The sequence below is a fragment of the Trachurus japonicus genome, chromosome 8, assembly GCF_045865225.1.
Source record: "Trachurus japonicus isolate A0001 chromosome 8, Traja_1.0".
NCBI lineage: Eukaryota > Metazoa > Chordata > Actinopteri > Carangiformes > Carangidae > Trachurus > Trachurus japonicus.
This window is the reverse complement of record NC_140914.1, coordinates 6,822,079-6,842,776: the sequence shown is the minus strand read 5'-3', so window position 1 is coordinate 6,842,776 and position 20,698 is coordinate 6,822,079. Positions and strand designations below refer to the sequence as shown.

General features: G+C 41.1%; 1 protein-coding gene and 1 non-coding gene across 6 annotated transcripts in view; one reads left to right on the top strand and one right to left on the bottom strand.

The window, feature by feature from the left end:
• Positions 1-20,698, top strand: part of LOC146982465 (alpha-2,8-sialyltransferase 8F-like) — a 43,495-nt gene that overhangs the window by 434 nt on the left and 22,363 nt on the right. The window contains exons 2-7 of one of the 5 annotated variants that reach the window (XM_085783470.1): positions 1,430-1,501; positions 1,622-1,696; positions 4,262-4,406; positions 6,468-6,580; positions 6,683-6,775; positions 8,176-10,101. The exons of 2 other annotated variants lie outside the window; for them this stretch is intronic. In XM_085783470.1, the coding sequence (XP_085639596.1) occupies positions 1,430-1,501; positions 1,622-1,696; positions 4,262-4,406; positions 6,468-6,580; positions 6,683-6,775; positions 8,176-8,653 (976 nt within the window). In that variant the 3' untranslated portion in view covers positions 8,654-10,101. Of the gene's footprint in view, positions 1-1,429; positions 1,502-1,621; positions 1,697-4,261; positions 4,407-6,467; positions 6,581-6,682; positions 6,776-8,175; positions 10,102-20,698 lie in introns of those variants that run through there. 2 more of the 5 variants (XM_085783468.1, XM_085783471.1) reach the window with 2 other exon arrangements.
• trnac-gca (transfer RNA cysteine (anticodon GCA)) lies at positions 4,519-4,590 on the bottom strand. The gene has a single exon. It is a non-coding gene; the product is annotated as a tRNA-Cys (tRNA).

Below are 20,698 nucleotides of genomic sequence, written 5' to 3'. Positions count from 1 at the left end.
GGGGAAACACAGAGTTTGTGTTTTGTGTGTGTGTGTGTGTGTGTCGAGGTTTCCACTTGTGTCATCATCTTCTGCTGAGGTTTACAGGTGTGTGTGTGTGTGTGTGTGTGTGTGTGTGTGTGTGTGTGTGAAGTCTTCAGAAACAGAGGCCGATCTTTCCTGTTCTGTCTCTTTTCTCTGGCCACATGTGTTTGACAAGACAAGACACGAAATCTGAGGGAAGGAGGGGGGTGGATGGTTGACTTCCTCTTTCTGAACAAAAACAGCTGGAGCCGAACATCTTTATTATGAAATTCACAGAGTCATTGAAAGTGAGACATGTTTCCAAGAAAACTAAACAAAACAAAAACCACACACACAGGAAGCTAAAGGATTCTCCTGAAGTGAAGCTGCATGGTTGTTGTCGTCCTACGGGTGCACACACACACACACACACACACACACACACACACACACACACACACACACACACACACACACACACACACACACACACACACACACACACACATCAGACACATTATCATGATCTCACACATATCTTAATCTTGACACACATATAGGCTATATAATCTTGGCATCATTCGAAAAAACCTGAAACAGGAAGCGGTGGAGAAGCAAAACTGTGTGAGGAACATTATGCAAATACATAAAAAGTGAAGTCTGCAGGCAGCCAAAGTAGCAAAGGTCTCAGTCTGTGAGTTTATACAATGGTTGTTCATTTATGGTGAATGAAGCTGGTAGACTCGCAGCTGAGTGATAACACTATTGACTTTTAAAAGCACAGTCGCACTTAACAACCCCAGTCAACCTCCATAATAATAATAATAATGACAATATAAAAATGTGATGTGTTAACCACATACATTTAAATTATTCATGCAAGTTTATCAAGACAACCTGATGTTCATATATGACACGTCTGACTGTTTATATTATCAACATTATTGTAGACAGTAAATAGTAATTTGATTATGTTGTAACGGTGCAAAGAGGAGAAAAATAAGCAAAACGCACAATTAAAACCACATCAAAGATTAAATCAAGAAAAAGGCAAAATAATAATAAAACCAGTGTAATAAGGACAATTATGCTGTTATCTTATCTTATCTTATTACCTGCTTGGTGGTTTGTTGTGTGACTACTGTTGTTATTTATCTGCCCATGTATCGTTATATTACGTATTGTACGCTTGTCTGTGTCATAGACTGACTGTCTCTGTTTGTGTGCCCCCTATTTTTTCTTTTCTTTGGGTATACTGCTCAGTTCAGGACTGTTTCTGTGTTAAAAGACTCAAACAACGTGTTGACATGAAAGTTTTTTTTCCTTCTCCCCCGAGCCTCGGTTTGTCGGAGTCACTTAAATGATCTGTTGTTTTCTCCTGCATTTAACTCATGTGTCTGTGTTTCTGTTGTTTTTTATTTCACAGTAATGTTGAACTTCAGCAAGTCGCTCCTCAGAAGAAGAGCCCTCCTCAGACGCCTGACGAGCAGAAAAACAGGTGAGAGCAGAGACGGCAGACACTTCCCCTCAGGTCACATCAGTTACCACAGGTCACACACACCTTGCAGCCCATTTACATGTGTGTGTGTGTGTGTGTGTGTGTTTATGTGTGTCACAGGGAGATCATCAAATCTGCAAAAGATCGTTACTCACAAGCCTGGAGGAGGCAGGAGGAGAACTACCAGAAATTCAGGTAAAACAACAACAAATGTAATTGTAGTGTATTATCACATAATATACAGTATGCACATATATCTCTATACAGGCTATACGTTAAAACAGAGGGAGGGAGGGTGACAGACAGCAGATAAGAGATGAGTCGTTGAGGGAGGTTGAGAGAGATAAAGAGAAAGAGAGACGGCGAGGAGGACAAAAAATCTCCATTTATGTATATATACAGTATATATATATCTGGACCATATAAATATGTATTTTTATGTTTAGGTCTGTTTGCTTATGTTGTAAACATCTATAACACAAATATAAATCTCAAATCAGCCTGTCAGTTTCTGTTGATAATATTAACAGTTGGTTCAAAAGTCTGAGACCAGTTTCATATGTAAATAAATGTCCTCATACAATATTTCATTTTTTTATATAAACGTGCATACATTAATTAGAGTATATATGTAATGTTAATATATATATGGTTGCATCTTATAACATATGATAATAATTTTAAGATAAACAAGTTGACATTTAAGGCCTGGAAAATATCCTATAAAGTTGTATTAGTGCTGTGCTGTTGAACAGAAAGTGTGCTGTGTTTGTTTTCATTGTTAGTGTGGCTCCGTCCATTTCCTGCAAACGCCCCCTATAGAGTGCCAAAGTGGAAGCAGGAAGTAACGGCACCATGGGTCGGGTCCTTAATTCGGAAAAGTTCTCCATACAAGTGAACGGGAGTCCAAGTTTTATTTTGTGATCCGAATGAATTGTGCCATGAGAAAAAAATATGACCTCTACCAGTTTAAAACATCACGTTTCATGACGAGAAATCAGCAGTTTGTTGTAAACCTACTGTAAAATCAAATTCCTTTCCCGTGTCAGTTGGTGACGTATTTTTTGTGGGACACCAGATCTGTAGTCCGTAGAGCGTCGTCACACAAAATACATTCTTCCGTTGCCGTTTTACAACAAACTGCTGATTTCTCGGCATGAAACGTGATGTTTTAAATAGGTAGAGGACATATTTTTTTCTCATGGCACAATTCAATCGGATCACGAAATAAAACTTTGACTCCTGTTCACTTACATGGAGACTTTTTCCGAGTTAAGGACCCATGGCGCCGTTACTTCCTGCTTCCGCTTCGGCACTCTATAGCTTCATAATAATAAAACCCAACAGTCCGTGTCCTTTGTTGAAAAAGTTTACTAAAAAACTTTTCTTTCTTCTTCTTTTCAATTGACAAAAACAATAATCCCATGCAAACACGGTCAAAAGTACTATGATCTCTCAGCTCCATAGCTTCAATCAATCAACATCTATACGTCACATTAACCAATGAGAAAACTTCAGTCAAAAATAAGCACTCTGCAGTGAACTATGGTACTACTGTACCTATTATCTTCAAAAGACAAATCAAATCAAATACCATAAAATCTAAATGATTTACCACTTTGGTTACAATGTAACAAATGCACATTTTACTGTATGATATAAAGTTATCCTCATGTATCCAGAGGACTTTCATTGTGGTAATACAGTATATAAACATGTCAAATGAATGGTATTAAACACATGTACTACTGGTAGAATCAACAACACAACAACAGTGTGAGGAGGAGCTCATGAGGAACTCATTCAACCTGTTAGGGCAGATTCATCACATTTTCTCAGAGGAAAGCTTCAGGCCATAACATCAACCTGACACATTAAAGGCTTCTGTTGGTGGTTTTGGTTTTGAAGACCTTTCAGATCAAACAGCAGCTGCTCCAGAGCCTGTTTTTGTTGTTGTCGTCGTCACAGTAACTGAGTTAACAGGAATGAATAAAGTATCTGCTCCAAAGAGTTTCAGTCTCAGAGAGTTTCAGAGAAGAAAAGATGAGATGTCATGTTGATAAAAAAAAAGAAGAACAAACACAAATGTGGAAGGAGAAGTAGAAATAGAAAATGTTTTTTTTTAAAGCAGAAGAACTTAAGCGTAAATGATCTGAACGTGACAATTATGTTATGTCAGAATCACACCGAGTCCTTTCTACTTCAGCTGAGTATAAAGATACTTTAGTATTTTTTTTGTCATATTTTCTTTTTAACAGGAACAGTATCTGACCAACTGAGAAATAGTGGAACATGTAAAAAAAAAAAAAACTGAATTTGGACACTGGCAGGTTCAGACACAGTGGAGACTGTGCGGTCAACACAGATATCAGATTTTCAAAATAAAATAAAGTGAATCCCCCCTGACTTAATAAAAGCTCCGCTTCAAAGTAAAAGTAAAAAGAAATGTAGTGGAGTACTTGTCTTTAAATATTGTTTTGAGAATAAAAGATTGAATTTACGTCACAACTCAGTGTAGGTTTTTTTGGTATTTAATACTTATTTAACTTTATTTTGACGAGTCCTTTTTACTTTTTTTGCCTTTTAATCTGTGAAGCTGTGTAAATGTTCACTAAACTGCAAACAAAATCTATCTAAAAGGACAAAAAAGTAAATGAAATCTGAAACTGGACTCATTAAACCAGACAAACTGAAATAAAAGTTTCTTGACTAACTGTAAATTATTATCAATAACTGTAGCCCCGTGTGTTTCTTCCTCAGGTCTCAGCTGAACACAAAGTGCCGCGGCTACGAGCAGGGCATCATCTCCCAGGCCAACACACATGTTGGAACCAAGCTGGTGTACGACGGCGAGAAGAAGAGGAGCCTCCAGGTGACGCCGGAGATCTTCAGCACCTTTGTGAAGGTATGTTTTTTGTCTTTGTTTATCATCCTATAGTAGGACCATTATAACATCTGATGCCTTTTTTAATCACAGTCTAACATCTAATGAATTTAAATTATGAAAACATTGATTCAGGGGGCACCCAGATTTGAACTGGGGACCTCTTGATCTGCAGTCAAATGCTCTACCACTGAGCTATACCCCCTCTTCTATTGAACTGTGCAGTATAATGTGAACATAATCCACTTTTACACAGGTATAGCCTCCACTTCGAATTTAGGTATTTTCATCTGTGTGTTTTTTTTTTTGGAAAATACAAAATGAAACGGCAAAAACTACTTACATCCACTCACAGAGGTAAAATAAATAAATAAATAAATAAAAGGGTGTATAGATCTTTGATGTAGATCAGTATCACACTGCTAAACCAAAGGAAGTAAGTAGGCCTACAGCAGATTAGAAAAAGGTCAATTTCAACTTAAAGGCTGTTTGGTTGTTATCTTTTCCATTGCGCAAACTTTCATTGGACTCTTGTGTCATTGATACACAGTGGATGACTTTAATTTATCATCTTCCCTGAGGATATTATTTCTATTCTTCAATCTGGAAGCTCAATTTAGCATTACAACTCATTATATTCCTAGATTTAGATAATTTCCCAGCCACTGACAAAGCGCCTCATGTATTAAGATGATTACAGTCATATAAGGTCGTATTAAAAATGGCACAAAGGAATAATGTAGGTTATTTAGTTCAGAGGGCTTTAAAGAGTGAAACTGGCTTCACTGGACTCAGGATGTGTGTGAGCGTCCACAGGCCTCATGAGAGATAAGATTAGAGATGACGTAAAGTCCATAGCTGTGCAGAGAGAACAGGCAGCCCATGGTGTGTTCAAGTACACCTGGAATTAATGAGAGTTGGAGGAGTTTGGTGCAGATTTAGCTCGACTATAAATGAATGAATTCCTTCACTGTCTTCACACTTCACACTCACCGATCGCTGACGATTCAGGTCGGAGGTGTGAAGTAACAACGTCAGTTCCTCGTCAGCACTGACGTCAGCACTGACGTCAGTTTTCTCGTTTCGAGGTTTTGTCTCTTTGTTCTTTGTGGTTGTTGTTTTTTTTCCGCTTGTTAACACATGGCCCAGGTGTGTGGTTGCCAGATCTCACCCAACTCTACCCAACAATGATCTGCAGAAGAGGAAGTGGAAGTTTTATTCTGGGAGTATTCAGTGCCATATTCAGGAAATGATAATCACACACCCTCACACTTGGTCACAAGAGTCACCACAGAGTTTCTGCATTTATTGACTCACTGACTGATGATAACTGACATCAACTGGTTTAAAGATGTGACTTTTGTGCATCCTAACAATATGAGTAAGTTAGATTTAATCAGATTTTACATGGAGATGGTTTAAGTTTTTGCACAAGTACCTGCAGTTTCCCTGCCAAAATAAAATGAAACTGTATCGGAACTGAGAACAAACTGTTCGAGCTGAACTGAGAGACTGAGGAGACTGCACTCATTCCTCTCTAGACCACAGATGTCATAACAGGCTTGGCAGGCTCATCTTATTTCAAATGCTTTGTTGACATGCCTGAATCCACAGACCACAGCTGCTGATTATCCAATAACCATAATAACAATAAAATACAACTTAATTGTCCAGCGTGGTGGGAATTTCATTTGGATTCTGGCCACTCCCTGTCGAGAATAAATGTGAGAATGTAGAAACTATAAACCACGGACCTCAAAAACCACACAAAACACAATCATGATTCATCGTCTTTATTTGCCAATAGTCCATTGGTAATTTTAAAAGCTGTTTGGTCAATAGAGGAAAAGAAAATCCAGAGAGTCCAGAGAGAGGAAGACACTTGAACATGAGCAAAATGAATGAATAGACACACTCATGTGAAAACATGTGGGCTCTGTGGGGGATTTCCCTCAGAGAGAGAGAGAGAGAGAGGAAGCATCTCCGCTCATTCACTTCCCTCCATTATGGCTCTTTTGTCTTTGACGCACTAATGCTGTTGTTTGTCTTTTAAATTTTTTTTTTTTTTTGATCCCATTGCAGGAGCATCCTTTCGTTAATAAGACGTTGGACACATGTGCTGTCGTCGGGAACGGAGGGATCCTGGGAAACAGCAGCTGTGGGCGGATGATTGACTCGGCTGACTTTGTGATCAGGTAAAGAACGTGGATGAAGGTGGATGAAGTGATGAAGGTTGTTAATGAAACAAAGTGAACTCTTCTTCTCCACCTGCTGACCTCTACATGTTCTCTGTTCAGGTGTAACCTCCCTCCTCTGGAGAACGGCTACAGTGAACACGTGGGCGGGAAAACCAACCTGGTCACAGCAAACCCAAGCATCCTCGTAGAGAAGTGAGTCAGCAACATGATGGACTCAACTATGGAGGCCCGTGAGGTCCAAAATGTCATATTAGTTTGATCTTTACCCTCGAGGCCCCTTAAAGAAAATGGAGTTACACTTTTTACCCTTTCATAAAAGTGTAATAAAAATGTAATATATAAATATTTTTTATTAACTTTCATCGCATCAAATCTTTTCAACAACTTCAGACATTACCATAGATTTAAAGTTTTAAATCAAGCTCGGCTAAGTGTGGCTTCCCGTACCTCATCTCATCCTGCTCCTCTGGCAAGGCAAGGCAATTTTATTTGTATAGCCCGTTTTTACAAACAGTTTGTCTCAAAGGGCTTTACATGGCATCATAACAACATCCTCTGCCCTTATACCCTCACATCGATTGGCAAAAACCAATTTTAACAGGGAAAAATTGGAGAAACCTCAGGGTGAGCAACAGAGGAGGGATCCTTCACCCAGGACGGGCAGACGTGCAATAGATGTTGTATACAGACAAGAAAACAGTTAATAATGTGTTAATAAGTGCTGATGAAGGCAGCTTCTGGTGGGAGGAAAGACAGGGAGAGCAGGCCAGCTTAATGGGAGGACTGGGTGGCAGACTGGTTCATGGGAAGGGAGGGCAGGAGAGATGGAGCTATCTATATGTGACAGTGGTGGTCCTGTCACTATGCCTCCAATTGATCATGTGCCCTGGCTACTTGGCCAAGGGGATGTCCCTTTGGGTGACTGGCAAGCGTGCATGACTCTGACCCGGGAGGTGTGGGTTCAATCCCCGCCCGAGCCCTCTTCACCTTGCCACATTCAGAAACACAGAGAGAGTGCGAGACACCAGGCCAAACTACAAAGTGCAACAGATAATGATAATGACAGTTCAAAATGTGCTGAGAGGAGAGGGCTCCATGTAACCAGATGTGTCCCCCAGCAGTCTAAGCCTATAGCAGCATAGCTATAAAATGGTTCAGAGCTACCTGAACCAGCCCTAACTAAAAGCCCTGTCATAAAGGAAGGTCTTAAGCTTAGACTTAAATGTAGTTAGAGTGTCTGCCTCTCTGACCCATGGAGAGAGCTGGTTCCACAGTAAAGGAGCCCTGAAGGCTCTACCTCCCAGTCTGTTTTTAGAGATACTGGGAGTCACTAACAGACCTGCATGATTTTGAAGTCTATTCTAAATCCTACAATAAGCCAGTGGAGAGAAGCTAAAGTCTCTCTTCGTAACTCCTGTCAAAACCCTCGCTGCAGCGTTTTGGACCAGCTGGAGTCTCTTTAGAGAGTTTTTTGGACATCCTGACAGGAGAGAGTTAAAGTAGTCCAGCCTAGAAGTGATAAAATGAATGCACAAATGCATGCACAACTCAAGGTCTGGTTTCGTTTCTTCACACTTTCTCTTTATTTTCAGGTACGGGGCTCTGAATGGGCGTCGCCGTCCATTTGCGGAGAGTTTGCAAATCTACCAGGACTCCCTGCTGCTCCTTCCGGCCTTCTCCTACGGCCACAACACACCCGTCTCCCTGCGGGCGGTCTACACCGTTGAGGACTTCAGAAGCCCCATCCGGCCGATCTTCTTCAACCCCGACTACCTCCAGAAACTGGCCACTTTCTGGCGCTCGCAGGGCCTGAGGGCGGTGCGGCTCAGTAGCGGCATCATCATGGCCAGTCTGGCAGTGGAGGTCTGTAAGAATGTGCACCTGTACGGCTTCTGGCCGTTCAGCAGTCACCCGGACGACTACCACACCCTGACGAACCACTACTACGACAACAGACAGACTAAAACCAAATTCCACGCCATGCCAGCCGAGTTCGACCTCCTGCTGCGGCTGCACACTCAGGGCGTGCTCAAGCTCCACCTGGGCAAATGTCCACAACCTGAGAAGTAGTTTCGTCTGAGAGCACAGGAGCAAAGTGCCTTCTCTCTCCCTGCAGCCTCAGGAACTCATGAACCACTTCATCTTCTCTTTCAGTGGGATGGATGTATTTTTTATCTGATGACACAGATGAAGTGTCGCCACGTGAGGCAGATGCTCGGAGGACATTTACATTGATATCAAAGGAAATGCATAAAGACTGTAAACCTGTAAACGGCCTTATAATGTTGTGCACAACTGTATTTATTGATGCAAATGTTCCAGCTGGAGTCTGGAGGGTTTATGTTTGTAATGGGAAGCCTTTGTGAGGCCTTTGTACGGAAGCTCAGAGCGGCCGTACAGCCATACATTTTCGTTCCAGAGGTAACGGGATCATCTGTAGGAAAACGAAACTTTGTTAATGACATAATTAATTAGAGATGTATCCATGGAGACGCCCCAGGGCCTCGCAGCATCAGGCTCTCTAACACTGCACCGCTGATCGAGCTGAAACTTCCCTAACGTCTTCTTCAATCATCGGCCTTAGAGTCGGAGCCGTGATTGATCGATGAGATTTATGATGCACTGATCAATATTTTCCTGCTACACTGAATGTTTCCTTCACTGAATTAGACTGTTTGTTGTTTTTGTTACCTCCACATCTCATATTAATTATTGTGTCGTTATCTCAGTAAAACAAGGTTTCGTTTTTTCTGAATATCTCCAGACATTGATCCTGTTATTCCGGGAAAACAGAGAAAAATTATAGCTGCTGCGCAGCAATGGTTAGGGCTGGGCAATTTTAGGCAAAATTAGGCAATTTGAAAGTGAAAGCTCCAAAGCTGTAGCACACGTGGTTGATTTGTTATTGTAAGATTTGCAAGTTTTGAAATTTAGAGGCTTGCTGTAGCACTGCCATCAGGACAATTGTGTTGTGTTTCCAGTTAAGGACATCTGGCACGGGACTGGACCTTTGTGAAAAGCATAGGCAGAATTCTCATTTGGAAACGTTGCACAAGTTGAGGCTTGAACTCACAATCTTCAACACCAACAACCAGCCTCTATTTCTCTGAGCTAATTGGCAAGTGGGAATGTCACATATAGCTTCGGCTGTCAAAAATTCAGTTATTAAGACAAAAATCCGAAAATACACAAATTGCATCTAGACAGTATGGAGATGTTGGTAATTTATTTTTAACAGTGATTTATTGGCTTAATAAGTGAAAAAGTGATGTTTAAGAATGCCATTTTTGCATTGACTGCCCTAGCTGGAGCTTGAACTCACAATCTCTAACACCTAAAACCAGCTTCTAACTCACTGAGCTAATTGGCAAGAACTGAAACCTGGTGTGTGGCCTTGTGGACTCAGGGACTCACCAGCCAGGCAGCAGTTGTCAAGGCAGATTTAAAAAATGGTCAAAATGTCATAAATTATGTTATCAAAACAAAAATCTGATAATACATACATTGAATCTTGACAGCATGGAAATGTTGGTGATTTCTTTTTAACTTAAAGTGTTTTGCTTCATAATAGAAAATCTGATATTTAAAAATGCCACACTTACATTGACTCCAGTTGTTCGCATGAGAGTGAAATTCAAAATGCTGTAAAAAAAAAATTCAGTTTTTGAGATAAAATTCTGATATTTGCCAAACATCATCTACCATGACTCCAAAATTGTGTCATTTTTTTAAATGACCATTGAACATGTTTTTAGCAAGAATTTGCAAGTATATGTTTTTCCATAAATCAACCACCTGTGTGGATTCTTTGTGGAGGACGGTCTGAAGATGCTCTGTACCAAGTTTGGTGTCAATTGAGCAAAAATTGTGGGAAGAGATAGGTTTAATACGTTTTACAGTTTTTGAAAAAACCAAAGCAATGGACTTGATGATTTGCACTGAGTTTAAATATACAAATGTTTCCAAGGTATTGGGGCTACATTTTGGTGAAAGTTGCAAAACTGTAGCACGTACGGTTGGTTTGGTAGGAATTTTCTAAGTTTTTACATTTAAATTCTTATTGTGTCCCCCAATAAGAAGAAGAAGAAGAAGAAGTAAAGAAGTAAAGAAAGAAAGAAAGAAAGAAAGAAAGAAAGAAAGAAAGAAAGAAAGAAGAACATGCAGGATAACTAGAAAAAGCATTTCCATAAGGAAAATGCATGTGAATGCTGAAAGCCATTGCTGAAGCCATGCTAAATTAGCAGAAGAAATTGACAAAGAAAGGAAGGAAAGGAATGATATGCAAACCCTGGACTTCATGATAGCCAAACCAGCAAGCGAACCACTCAACCACAGATAACCTGAAACATACTGCGTTTTATACCATGATAAATCAAAGACTGTTTGATGATAGCTGAATAGTTGAAAGGTATGAAAATGTTATAAGGTGAATCAAGTGTGGCGCTTAACCGGGAAAGAGAGAGGTTGCCCAGGCTGGATTTGAACCAGCGACCATGGGATTGACAAGTTCGCGCCGGGACCGGGAATAGTAGACTGAGCTTAATTCTCTTAACTTTTACCGTTCATTCTCTATGGTTGTTCTTATCACTACGGGTGTTATATATTTTTGGCCACAAGCGGATTTTTGGGGGCGCTGTTTCCACATTTTGGTAAGAGTAAGAGACTCCTTACAGATAGAGAGCGAAGAGGGAGAGAGCAGCGCCAGCATCGAAGCAAGTGATTGTCCGACATATTTTACCACCACCACCACAACAACATGTCAAACTTAACTGTCCTGCCACTCTGGGTTGTCAGTGGGCGGTCTGCCAGCCTCTTGTCTTCAGTCCTACATGCGACGTAACCCTGCAAACAAATGTGATGCAAATGTATTTGCTATGACACAACAGAAGTTCAGACCAATCCTCAAACTTTGCCAAATCATGAGGTGAAACAACTCTTATAAGGGAAACAAAACAGTAACAATAACTGCACAAAATACTGACAATTGAACCTGATGTGAGAAAAACAAAAACCAAATAAAAAATGTGGGTGTTTTTGTGTGTGAAGACGCCATTGTAATGCAGTTTGATATATCAAACATAAGCAATAACATAATAACAGTAAATCAAAAATAGGTCCCAGGTTAAGATAATAAGGTTAAGATATACTTTATTGATCTTATATCACTGTGTCATAGCAGCAGGTATACAACACAAAATAAAGAGTAGAGAATAAAAATTGAAATAATTTTGAAATAAAAATAAATACATAATATGAGAAATAGTGGGTTCAATGGAATAAAAAAGTCGATCTTTTTTTATATTTATAGTTATCCTTAGCTTTTCATATAATCCAGCAGAACTGCAAAAAGTTTCAGTGGTTATTTCATCATTTTCTCCCAACAGACACCAAATTCAAACCAGTTTCAAAGTGTATAAATATGGTACTAATCACAAACTGTAGCATAAACAATAAGTAACTGATCCAAAAGTAAATTAAATCCCTTTCTGTGCAGTTTTACCAGACATTAGAATAAAATACAGTTTATTGTCAGGTTTGTCATTTTGAGGATCTGTCACCGCCCAGTGGTCACAGCTGGAATCACATATCCAAACACCTGATCTGAACATCTGCCAAAAGTGTTACTACAAAAAATCTTACTTGAGTCTCCAGGGGGCCATCTTTCCACACAGTAGTTTATATAATAAGTTGCTAAGTGATGATGACATATTAGACTCCCATGAGGTTTGTGGAGTGCTTACTTGTAGTAAGTAATGAAAAGACCAAAGGCTATGAAACAATCTGACACCTCCTGAAAAAAAGCCATCTACTCCACTCGCATTTTAGGATTGATTTGTATGGAGGGTCTCTAACAGAGGGGGACCTTTAGGGGCCTTCAGAGAAGGCCTAAGAAAATTCTAAAAAAAAAACTTCTGGACCAAGAAATATGACTATTAAATAAAAAATTATAATTCTCTCTTTTTTAATTATTTCTATCTCATTTAATTAATACATTTTCTCTCATCTAAAAAGAGGAACTACTTAAGTCTGGTTGCTTTTGTTGTGGTTTTATGTTATTGTGTGACTATTAAAGTGTGAATCGTGGGTCTCTATGGCTATATTAAATAACACACACACGGAGGCGAGGCTGTGACTTGTGTGCTCTTTAGTGGCCGTTCAACTTCACATTTTCCATTCTTTTAGGTTTAACTCTTAACAGAACAACCAGATTTCTGTCAATACAATATTTATGATGACAGATTATCACATCTTCTCTGTCTTTTAAAAAAAAATAAAATAAACTTAAGCACTCAGTCATGAGACTATGAACTAGTCTTTGAACCTGACAGGACATCTCACTACTGGCCACTTCTGGTGCAGTATGCAGGTGAACTGCTCACATTCAAAGGCGACACCACCTGTGGTGCTGGATCTTGTGGTTGCTGAATCTTCATCTAAGTCAGTGTCTCCGAAGAGACTTGGGTGTATCCTCCTCAGATGTCGCCTATTCCTCCTTAAAGCCTTTCCTAGTTGCATGTTGTACAAGCGTGGCTTATGTCTCTGGCCTGTCACTATGGCTGGCTCCCAACCACATCGTGTTTGCATGTGTATGGTGGTACCTGGGTCTAATGTGTGCAGTGGCTTGGCATTTCAGTTTCAGGATTTGCAAATCCTGTATCCTGCTGTGTTGGGGTTGACTGCTTTAGCAAAGCACTGGAGCATGTCAGTGTGCTGTGCAGAGCTCTTCCCATCAGCATTTGTGCAGGTGTCATGTTCAACCCCGTCACTGATATGTTCCTCAGTGACGGCAATACACAATGTGGGTCTGTGCCAGTTTGCATTTGTGGCGGAAGCGGGTCTGGTTGTGTGTTTGTATGTTTTTTTAAAGGTACTTTGTCACATATACAGTTAGTACAGTGAAATTCTTAACCCATCCCTGAGGAGCAGTGGGCAGCCACGGTGCGGCGCCCGTGGACCAACTCCAGATTATGAGCCAGTGCCTTTGGTCAGGGACGCTGACTGGAGGATTAGACACGCAGACACGGGGGGAACATGCAAACTCCACAGAAAGGACCTGGGCGGCCAGGGATTAGAACCCAGGACCTTCTTGCTTTCAGAACGGCGTCCAGTCGCTGCAAGTGCTCACTGACAGATGAGGAGAAGACGATGATGTCGTCCAAGTAAAGAAGCAACGACTGACCTTGCTGACCTCCTCTCTGATCATATTGCTCATATTTAAACCTTGACATTGTCTCACCGAAACCTGGCAGAAGTCTATTGATTTCTTTCATTTAAATCAGTCTCTCCCTCCCGTGTTTGTTTACATTGCCATTTTGGACTTGATCTGTTGCTCTGGCGTTGCCCCACTTAATCTCTCTGGTACAGAACTCCCACTTTAAGATCACAAATTCCTAACTTTCAATGTCAACCTGCCTGTTTGGAAATCCCCTCACGAACACAGCATTTCCTTCCGTAATCTTAAGAACACGGATATCACAGACCTGAAGAGTCTAATTTCAACATCAATCTCTCACTCACAGCAAAACCTGTACTGTGACCTTTTCTTCATCTGCTCCCTGGTTTACCTCTGAGCTCCATCAACTCAAAACACATGGTCCTTGTACCTTGAGCGCCTCACCAAAAAAACTGGACTCACTGCTCACCGGAAAATGTACTCGGACCTGACTTTTATCCCCAAGATGCCAGGGACAGAAGACACAGTGCTAGGGAGATTTTTAATGACAAGCACCCCACAGCTAGGAATTACCTTTCTGCACAGCACAACATCAAGCTCCAGGTAGCTAACATAGGGGATCTCCAGCCCCTGAGTGACGTGCAACTGCAGCCATTTGCAAGACTGAAGCCGATCCTGGCCCCATGAAAACTGTTCAAAGAATTGGCCCGTGCACGAGCAGGTACAGGTGGCCTCCGGCACTCCCGTGCAATGTGGCCTGGCTGTTGACACCTTTGGCAAATTAAAGGGACAACGAGGAGTTTTGGAAAGCAAAGTGTTTTCATACTACATTTACCATGGGCCTCCGCGCACGGTGAAATTCTTGGACCGGCGCAAGACAGACATCTTGCCAAGAAAGTTTTCATTAATCAAGAATAAAAGTCAGAGGTTTGAAGACAATCGGATACCGTCGTAGTTCCGACCATAAACGGCGATTCGGCGGCGTTATTATCATGACCCGCCGGGCAGCGTCCGCGAAACCGAAAGTAAGGAAACGCTGGTCGGCTCGCCCAGCATTTCCACCATTAATTAAAATAACAAAATAACGATAGAGACAAAACTATATATTTATCGAAAATGGAGCCATTAACAAGTGTGGGTAGCGTAGATTCATCCACATTAATGTGAGACTTTTTTGTAATCAAATACAAACTCCTCGTTGTCCCTTTAAAGGGCCATTGCGGGAGAAGTTCCGTGGTGGTCGTGGGGCCTGCAAAGCAGCTATGGTCTGGGTGAGCTGGTCAAGCTGGGCCTGCTGATGCTTCAAGTGTTCCATTAAATCACTCAGCTCTAACCTTGGAGAAGCAATAGGATAAGTTGGATGGGAATCACTTTGCACCCCGTACTGAAGACCATAAGTTGATGGTAGGGAATGACTTTGCCCCCTGAAACCACCTGGTTGGCCCTCCCTTCCCCATCTGATAGTCAACAAAGAAGGTGTTGGCCTGCTACGGATGTACTGTTTAATAAGCCTTCGGTGGAGAGAACTGTCAGGAACATTTCACGCAGAAGATCCACATAATTAGGTATGCCATCTGGTGCGCACTGCTTAACATATTCCATTATGTGTTTGTGTGTGGGTGTGTAGCCTATGTGTAGTGTATCCTGCCAACAACGCCAAGAATGTGGCGAGAGCAGGTGTGGCTTGGCGTTTCGGTTGTGGTATAGATGCTGGCGTGACTGCAAATCCTGTATCTTGCTGTGTACGTACCGTGAGGTTGACTGCTCTAGCGAAACACTGGAGCATGGAAGTGTGCTGCACAGAGCTCTTCCCATCAACATTTGTGCAGGTGTCATGTTCAACCCCTGTCACCTGTGTGAGTGTGTGTTTGTGTGTGGGTGTGTGCATGTAGTGTATCCTGCCAACAACGCCAAGAATGTGGGGGGAGTGGGTGAGTCAACAACGCCACCTGTGATTTTAACCCAGGAAATAGCCATACAAGGCCAACACAGGTTCGTGAATCACACTTGGGGCCAGATGTGGTTCAAAGAAAATATAATTTCATTAACCAATTGATCAAAATGACTTTAAAATGAATGAGGGTTGAGGTGTTGACTGACCAAAGGGGGGATGGGCCCAGATTGAGCAACCACACTGGCGAGGAAAACTAACAAACAAAAAACCAACCAGTGCTGGGGCTTACCACGGCGGCAGGGAACTCAAAGGGGACAAATCCAAACTATAAACCACTAGTGCACTGAAACAGAAACCATGTAAAACACCAGGGAAGGGCTGCTGCTCGCTCAGCACCTGTCTTAAATTAGAAAAACACAAAATTTACACAAGGCACAGTATGGGGACATCTGGGGCATCTACAGTTAAAAAGAAAACCAGAAATAAACACAAATGATATGAGACCAAAAGAAACCAACCAAAAATGTCAAAACCGACTGGAAATAAAAGAAACCAACAACAAATTCAACCTACAACTAAGGAGTTTACGAAAATGAACAAAAAGTTCTCCCCCGGGATGACAACGCAGGTTAGCCGGCCAACCACCTCAGCAGCCCAGCTGCTGCCTCTGTGATGATCTGCTCATCCAGTAGGCCTAGCCTCGCTGCTCCACAGGTGGAGTTTCACTGCTACTCAAACAGGCGTCATTTTGACAAACTAAGCGCATATTGGGGATCTAAACAGTTAAAACTAAACTAAAAAATATTAAAACTTAATAAAGTGATGTATTAACAGTGGGAATTGAAATAATTTATCGAGATAATCCAGTAGCAATCTTCTTTGTTTGTTGTCAATTCAGCTACTTGCCAACACTGCCCCCTACTGCTGAGGGGGGGGGGGGCTTTGTGAATCACAAGCTGTTTGTTATTGGTTTGTTTGTGGATCTGTGTGGATCTGGACAAGAACGTCTCAAAAATACGTCATTGAGGAAAGAGATACGTGTGTGATTGGTGATCCACAAATGTGAATTACACTTCACAAACTGAATTTTCAGTTTTACAAATGATTTTTTTTATTTTTACAAATGGAAAATTATATATTTACAAATTGACAACATATTTACAAACACACATGTATTTGAAAAAAACAAAATTACAAATTTTACATTTTTATTTCTGGATAGCAAAACATGTGCGCAAACCAGGTGTGGCAGGACGAAGGACGTCAACTGTCAGATCCCTCCACCCCTTTTCACAAGCATGTCCTTGTGACACATAGGTGACACACAAGTATTTCAGAGATAGACAGGAATAACTGAGTTTTTAGTCCCTGTTTTTGTGTGGCGGTGATGCGGAGAACGATAGTTTTGTTTGGGTTTTTATCTTTTTTCCATCTGTTTTACCCCCAAAGGGTTTCACAACTGTTTCTTTTGTCAAAGCTTGACGACATTGTTGAAGTTTCATACCAGAAACACCTCACAATTACACAAAAGCCATTGACAGACACAGACCCAGAGCTTTTGTTTGCCACAGCAGGTTCTAGTTTCTAAAAGGTCATCATCAAGGACATCACTTCTAAACGCCCTGACGAAGACCGTCTGGTCGAAACCGGTCGGCGTCTCATATTTTAATAAGAGATATGCCCCACTTAAAATAAAAGCTTTTTAAAGAAAATTCCTTGGCTCGTTGGAGTGCCTAAAGTAAGCTTTTTTGCTTTTGCTCTTTTTACCACTTCATAATACTCCCTATTTCTGATCCCTACATAAGGGGAGGGAGGGTAGTGAAAGAGGATAAAGTGTGGGAGGGGGTGTAGTCCTGCCTCTCCTCACTAGGAGGCACATCTAGAAGCAGAAAGAACATGTGAATATAATTGGCCAAACTCCAGCTATTATATTACATTATATTACCTACCATCCTTTATTCCTCAGGCCATACAAGCTCTGAATATGTTATAATTATTTGACTGCACCTGGCAAACCCTGAGAGAGCTGTTGTTGTCTATTCCTGTTTGTTCATTCAGTTTGTTTCTGGTTTCTATGTCTTGTATGCTGTGGAGTGCTTTGATTGTTTTATGCTTTGTTGTCTTGGAGAGGCCAAAGACAAATTTCCACTACAGTGGACAATAAAGTCTTTCTATTCTGTTTTATTCTATTCTATTCTTCAAAATACATTACAATATGCAGATACAAATACATTACAATAGGCAAATATAAAGATATATCTAGAGCACATCACAAAGTACATTATCTTAAAAATACTCAACTCTGACCCTGTGTAAAGAGGGAGGGGGCAGGAGCAGACTTGGGTGATATGATGAGGGGATATCCTGTCTTTTCCATTCATGTTGCCATTTCTAATGGCAGATTTGTGTTTGGCTATCCTCAATTTCAGGTTTCGCTTATATCATCCCACATGGACATTGTAGCATACATACCACGTGTTGACATACAATTTATAAACACCTTGATTTGATACTTTTCACCCATCTGAGGGTGACTGAACACTTTGGCAATGGCAACATGGATTATGCCATCGCTATACATTATAGAGACAGAAACCATGGCTCTGCCGCTTCCCTTAAAGGGATAGTTCAACATGTTGGCAAATTGGCCCATTGCCATAATCCCTATAGTCATAGCAGTAGGTTCATTACCTTGTTGGTGCGAGCTATTTTTAGAACAGTGGAGCAGAGCCGTGAGCTGCTCAGAGCTACGCTACAGAGTCTCATGGGATTTCTTGGTCTCCCTCATCAAACTCATCAAATACACAATCCAACAACTCCACAACGCTCTGGTGGACAAGTTGTGACCTGCACATTCACCACGCTATGAGATAATAACGGTACAAGAGGGAATTGTTTTCGAGACAAATGCAGAGACTGCTTGCTTAAAAACTACCCCTGAAGGCAACAAGCATCAGCGGTTTTGCATGAATTTACCTCTAAAATAACTCTGTCTCGTAACGTTCTGTTATTATCTCATATCTTATATGGATATCTAATTTCATCGGAACGACTTGTAATGACACCAAAGTTATCTGGGTAAGTAAATTATTGTATTTTATGCTAGAAATAAGGTCCAGATAGTAAAAAACGGCAATTCCCCTTTGATTAGTCATCGAGTCTTAGCTCATACTTAGCGCATGTCTGCAATAATCTCCAATCTGCATTGAAGGAACCAGAGGTAGTGGATACATTTCTGGCAAAAGATGTTGAGAAGATTGGACCTAATGACAACACACCATTTTCCACCTTCCGTATGAATTTAGGCGTAGCAACTCGCAAATATTCAGAGTGTCTGATTATAGATTTATCAGCCCCCCACAATGATAGTACTCCAAGCATTAACAGCCTCATACCTCTTGCGCCGTTCTCTTTGTTTTATGCAACTGTGGACCATGCTATCCAGTTTATCAAGCAAGCAGGTAAAGGGGCGGTGTTTAGCTCAGTTGGTAGGCTGCAGTCCTCGCTGCAGGCGGCCCCGGTTCGAGTCCCGCGTCGGACGGCCCTGTCCTGCATGTCATTCCCCCCGTCTCTGCCTCCCATTTCCTGTCACACTCTCAACTGTCCTATCGAATAAAGGCATGAAAAGCCAAAAAATATATTAAAAAAAAAAAAAGCAAGCAGGTAAAGGAGCATGGCAAGGCAAGGCTGATATAACAGACGCTGTTAAGAATTCTTCAAGTCAGAAATGTTTATGTATTCATGCTTTTATTTTGAAGAGGGCGTCTTATTTTGAAGATAAGATAAGATAAGAAGACTTTATTGTCAGGTGGTTTAAAAACACAGTGGAAATTTGCCTTTGGCATCTTGGTAGTCAGCCAACAACAACAGCTGGGTACATCCAGCACAGTAACAAGTAAATAAATAAACACATGAAATACAATAACACATGAAATACAACATTACAGTATCATACAACAGCTGCGATTTCACTGTAGCTCAAAGTTCACCTGAAAATGCTCTGGTTCAGGATATCCACTGCAGACGGCACAAATGACTTTTTGTACCCTGCGTTTTTAGCTCTGGAGGGAACTCTGAGCCTCCTTCTTGATGGCATCAAAACAAATGTAGTTTTATATGTCTCCACTCTTGTTTTATTGTTTTATTGCATGCTTTTATTGTAACTACATTACCTGTTCCATCTAGTTGTATTGCCACTAGTTTGCTTGTGTGTTTATTGTACAGCACTTTGGTCAACCTGGGTTGTAATTTTAAATGTGCTATATAAATAAATATGTATTGTATTGTATTGTAAATGCGAAGTTGAGAGGGTGGGTGGTGTCACTGTAAATTTGAGTGGCTTTTTTGGCCATAGAACAATTGTATATTCCCTGAAGCTGCATTTGCTTGTCTCCTGTTATCTTACTGGCCTGGTTAACTACCCGGGCCAACTTATTCCTGTGTCTGACTGGGAGGTTCCCATACCAGGAGATGATATTAAAGGAGAGAACACTCTCAGTGAGTGACCGGTAGACCATGGTCAGGGTTTGTTTACTGGCGTTAAAGCTCTTCAATTGTCTAAGAGCTTTAACGCCAGTAAACAAACCCTGACCATGCAGTTTATGCAGTTCCTCTTCCTGCCTCACGTTCTCCGATTGACATGTTTACAGTGGTACCCCAGTCACTGACGATGTAAGTTGTGTTAATAGTGATGTGAAATTACTGCAGGCTGCGCTCAGATTTCCTGTCAACGAGCCGAGTCTCGCGCAAATGTGGAAACAAACACTCTCAGTTTCAAGCAGCCGGCACATGCACAAACCAAGATTAAGCTGCATAAAGCAAAGCAAAACAAAACAAAACAAAAAAACTCTGCTCCAAATTACACAATCATCAATCAATGAGATGCTAATTCCAGCGCTAAAAAGTGGAAGAGCCCGAGAGCTTCCCTGTTACGGGCAGTGCACTTTTTGAATATACGACAAATGACACAGACATTACAAAGTACCCATAAGGTACAGCTGCTCCCTGGAGTCAATGATGTCTAAAACATGACTGTGTGTGTGTTTGG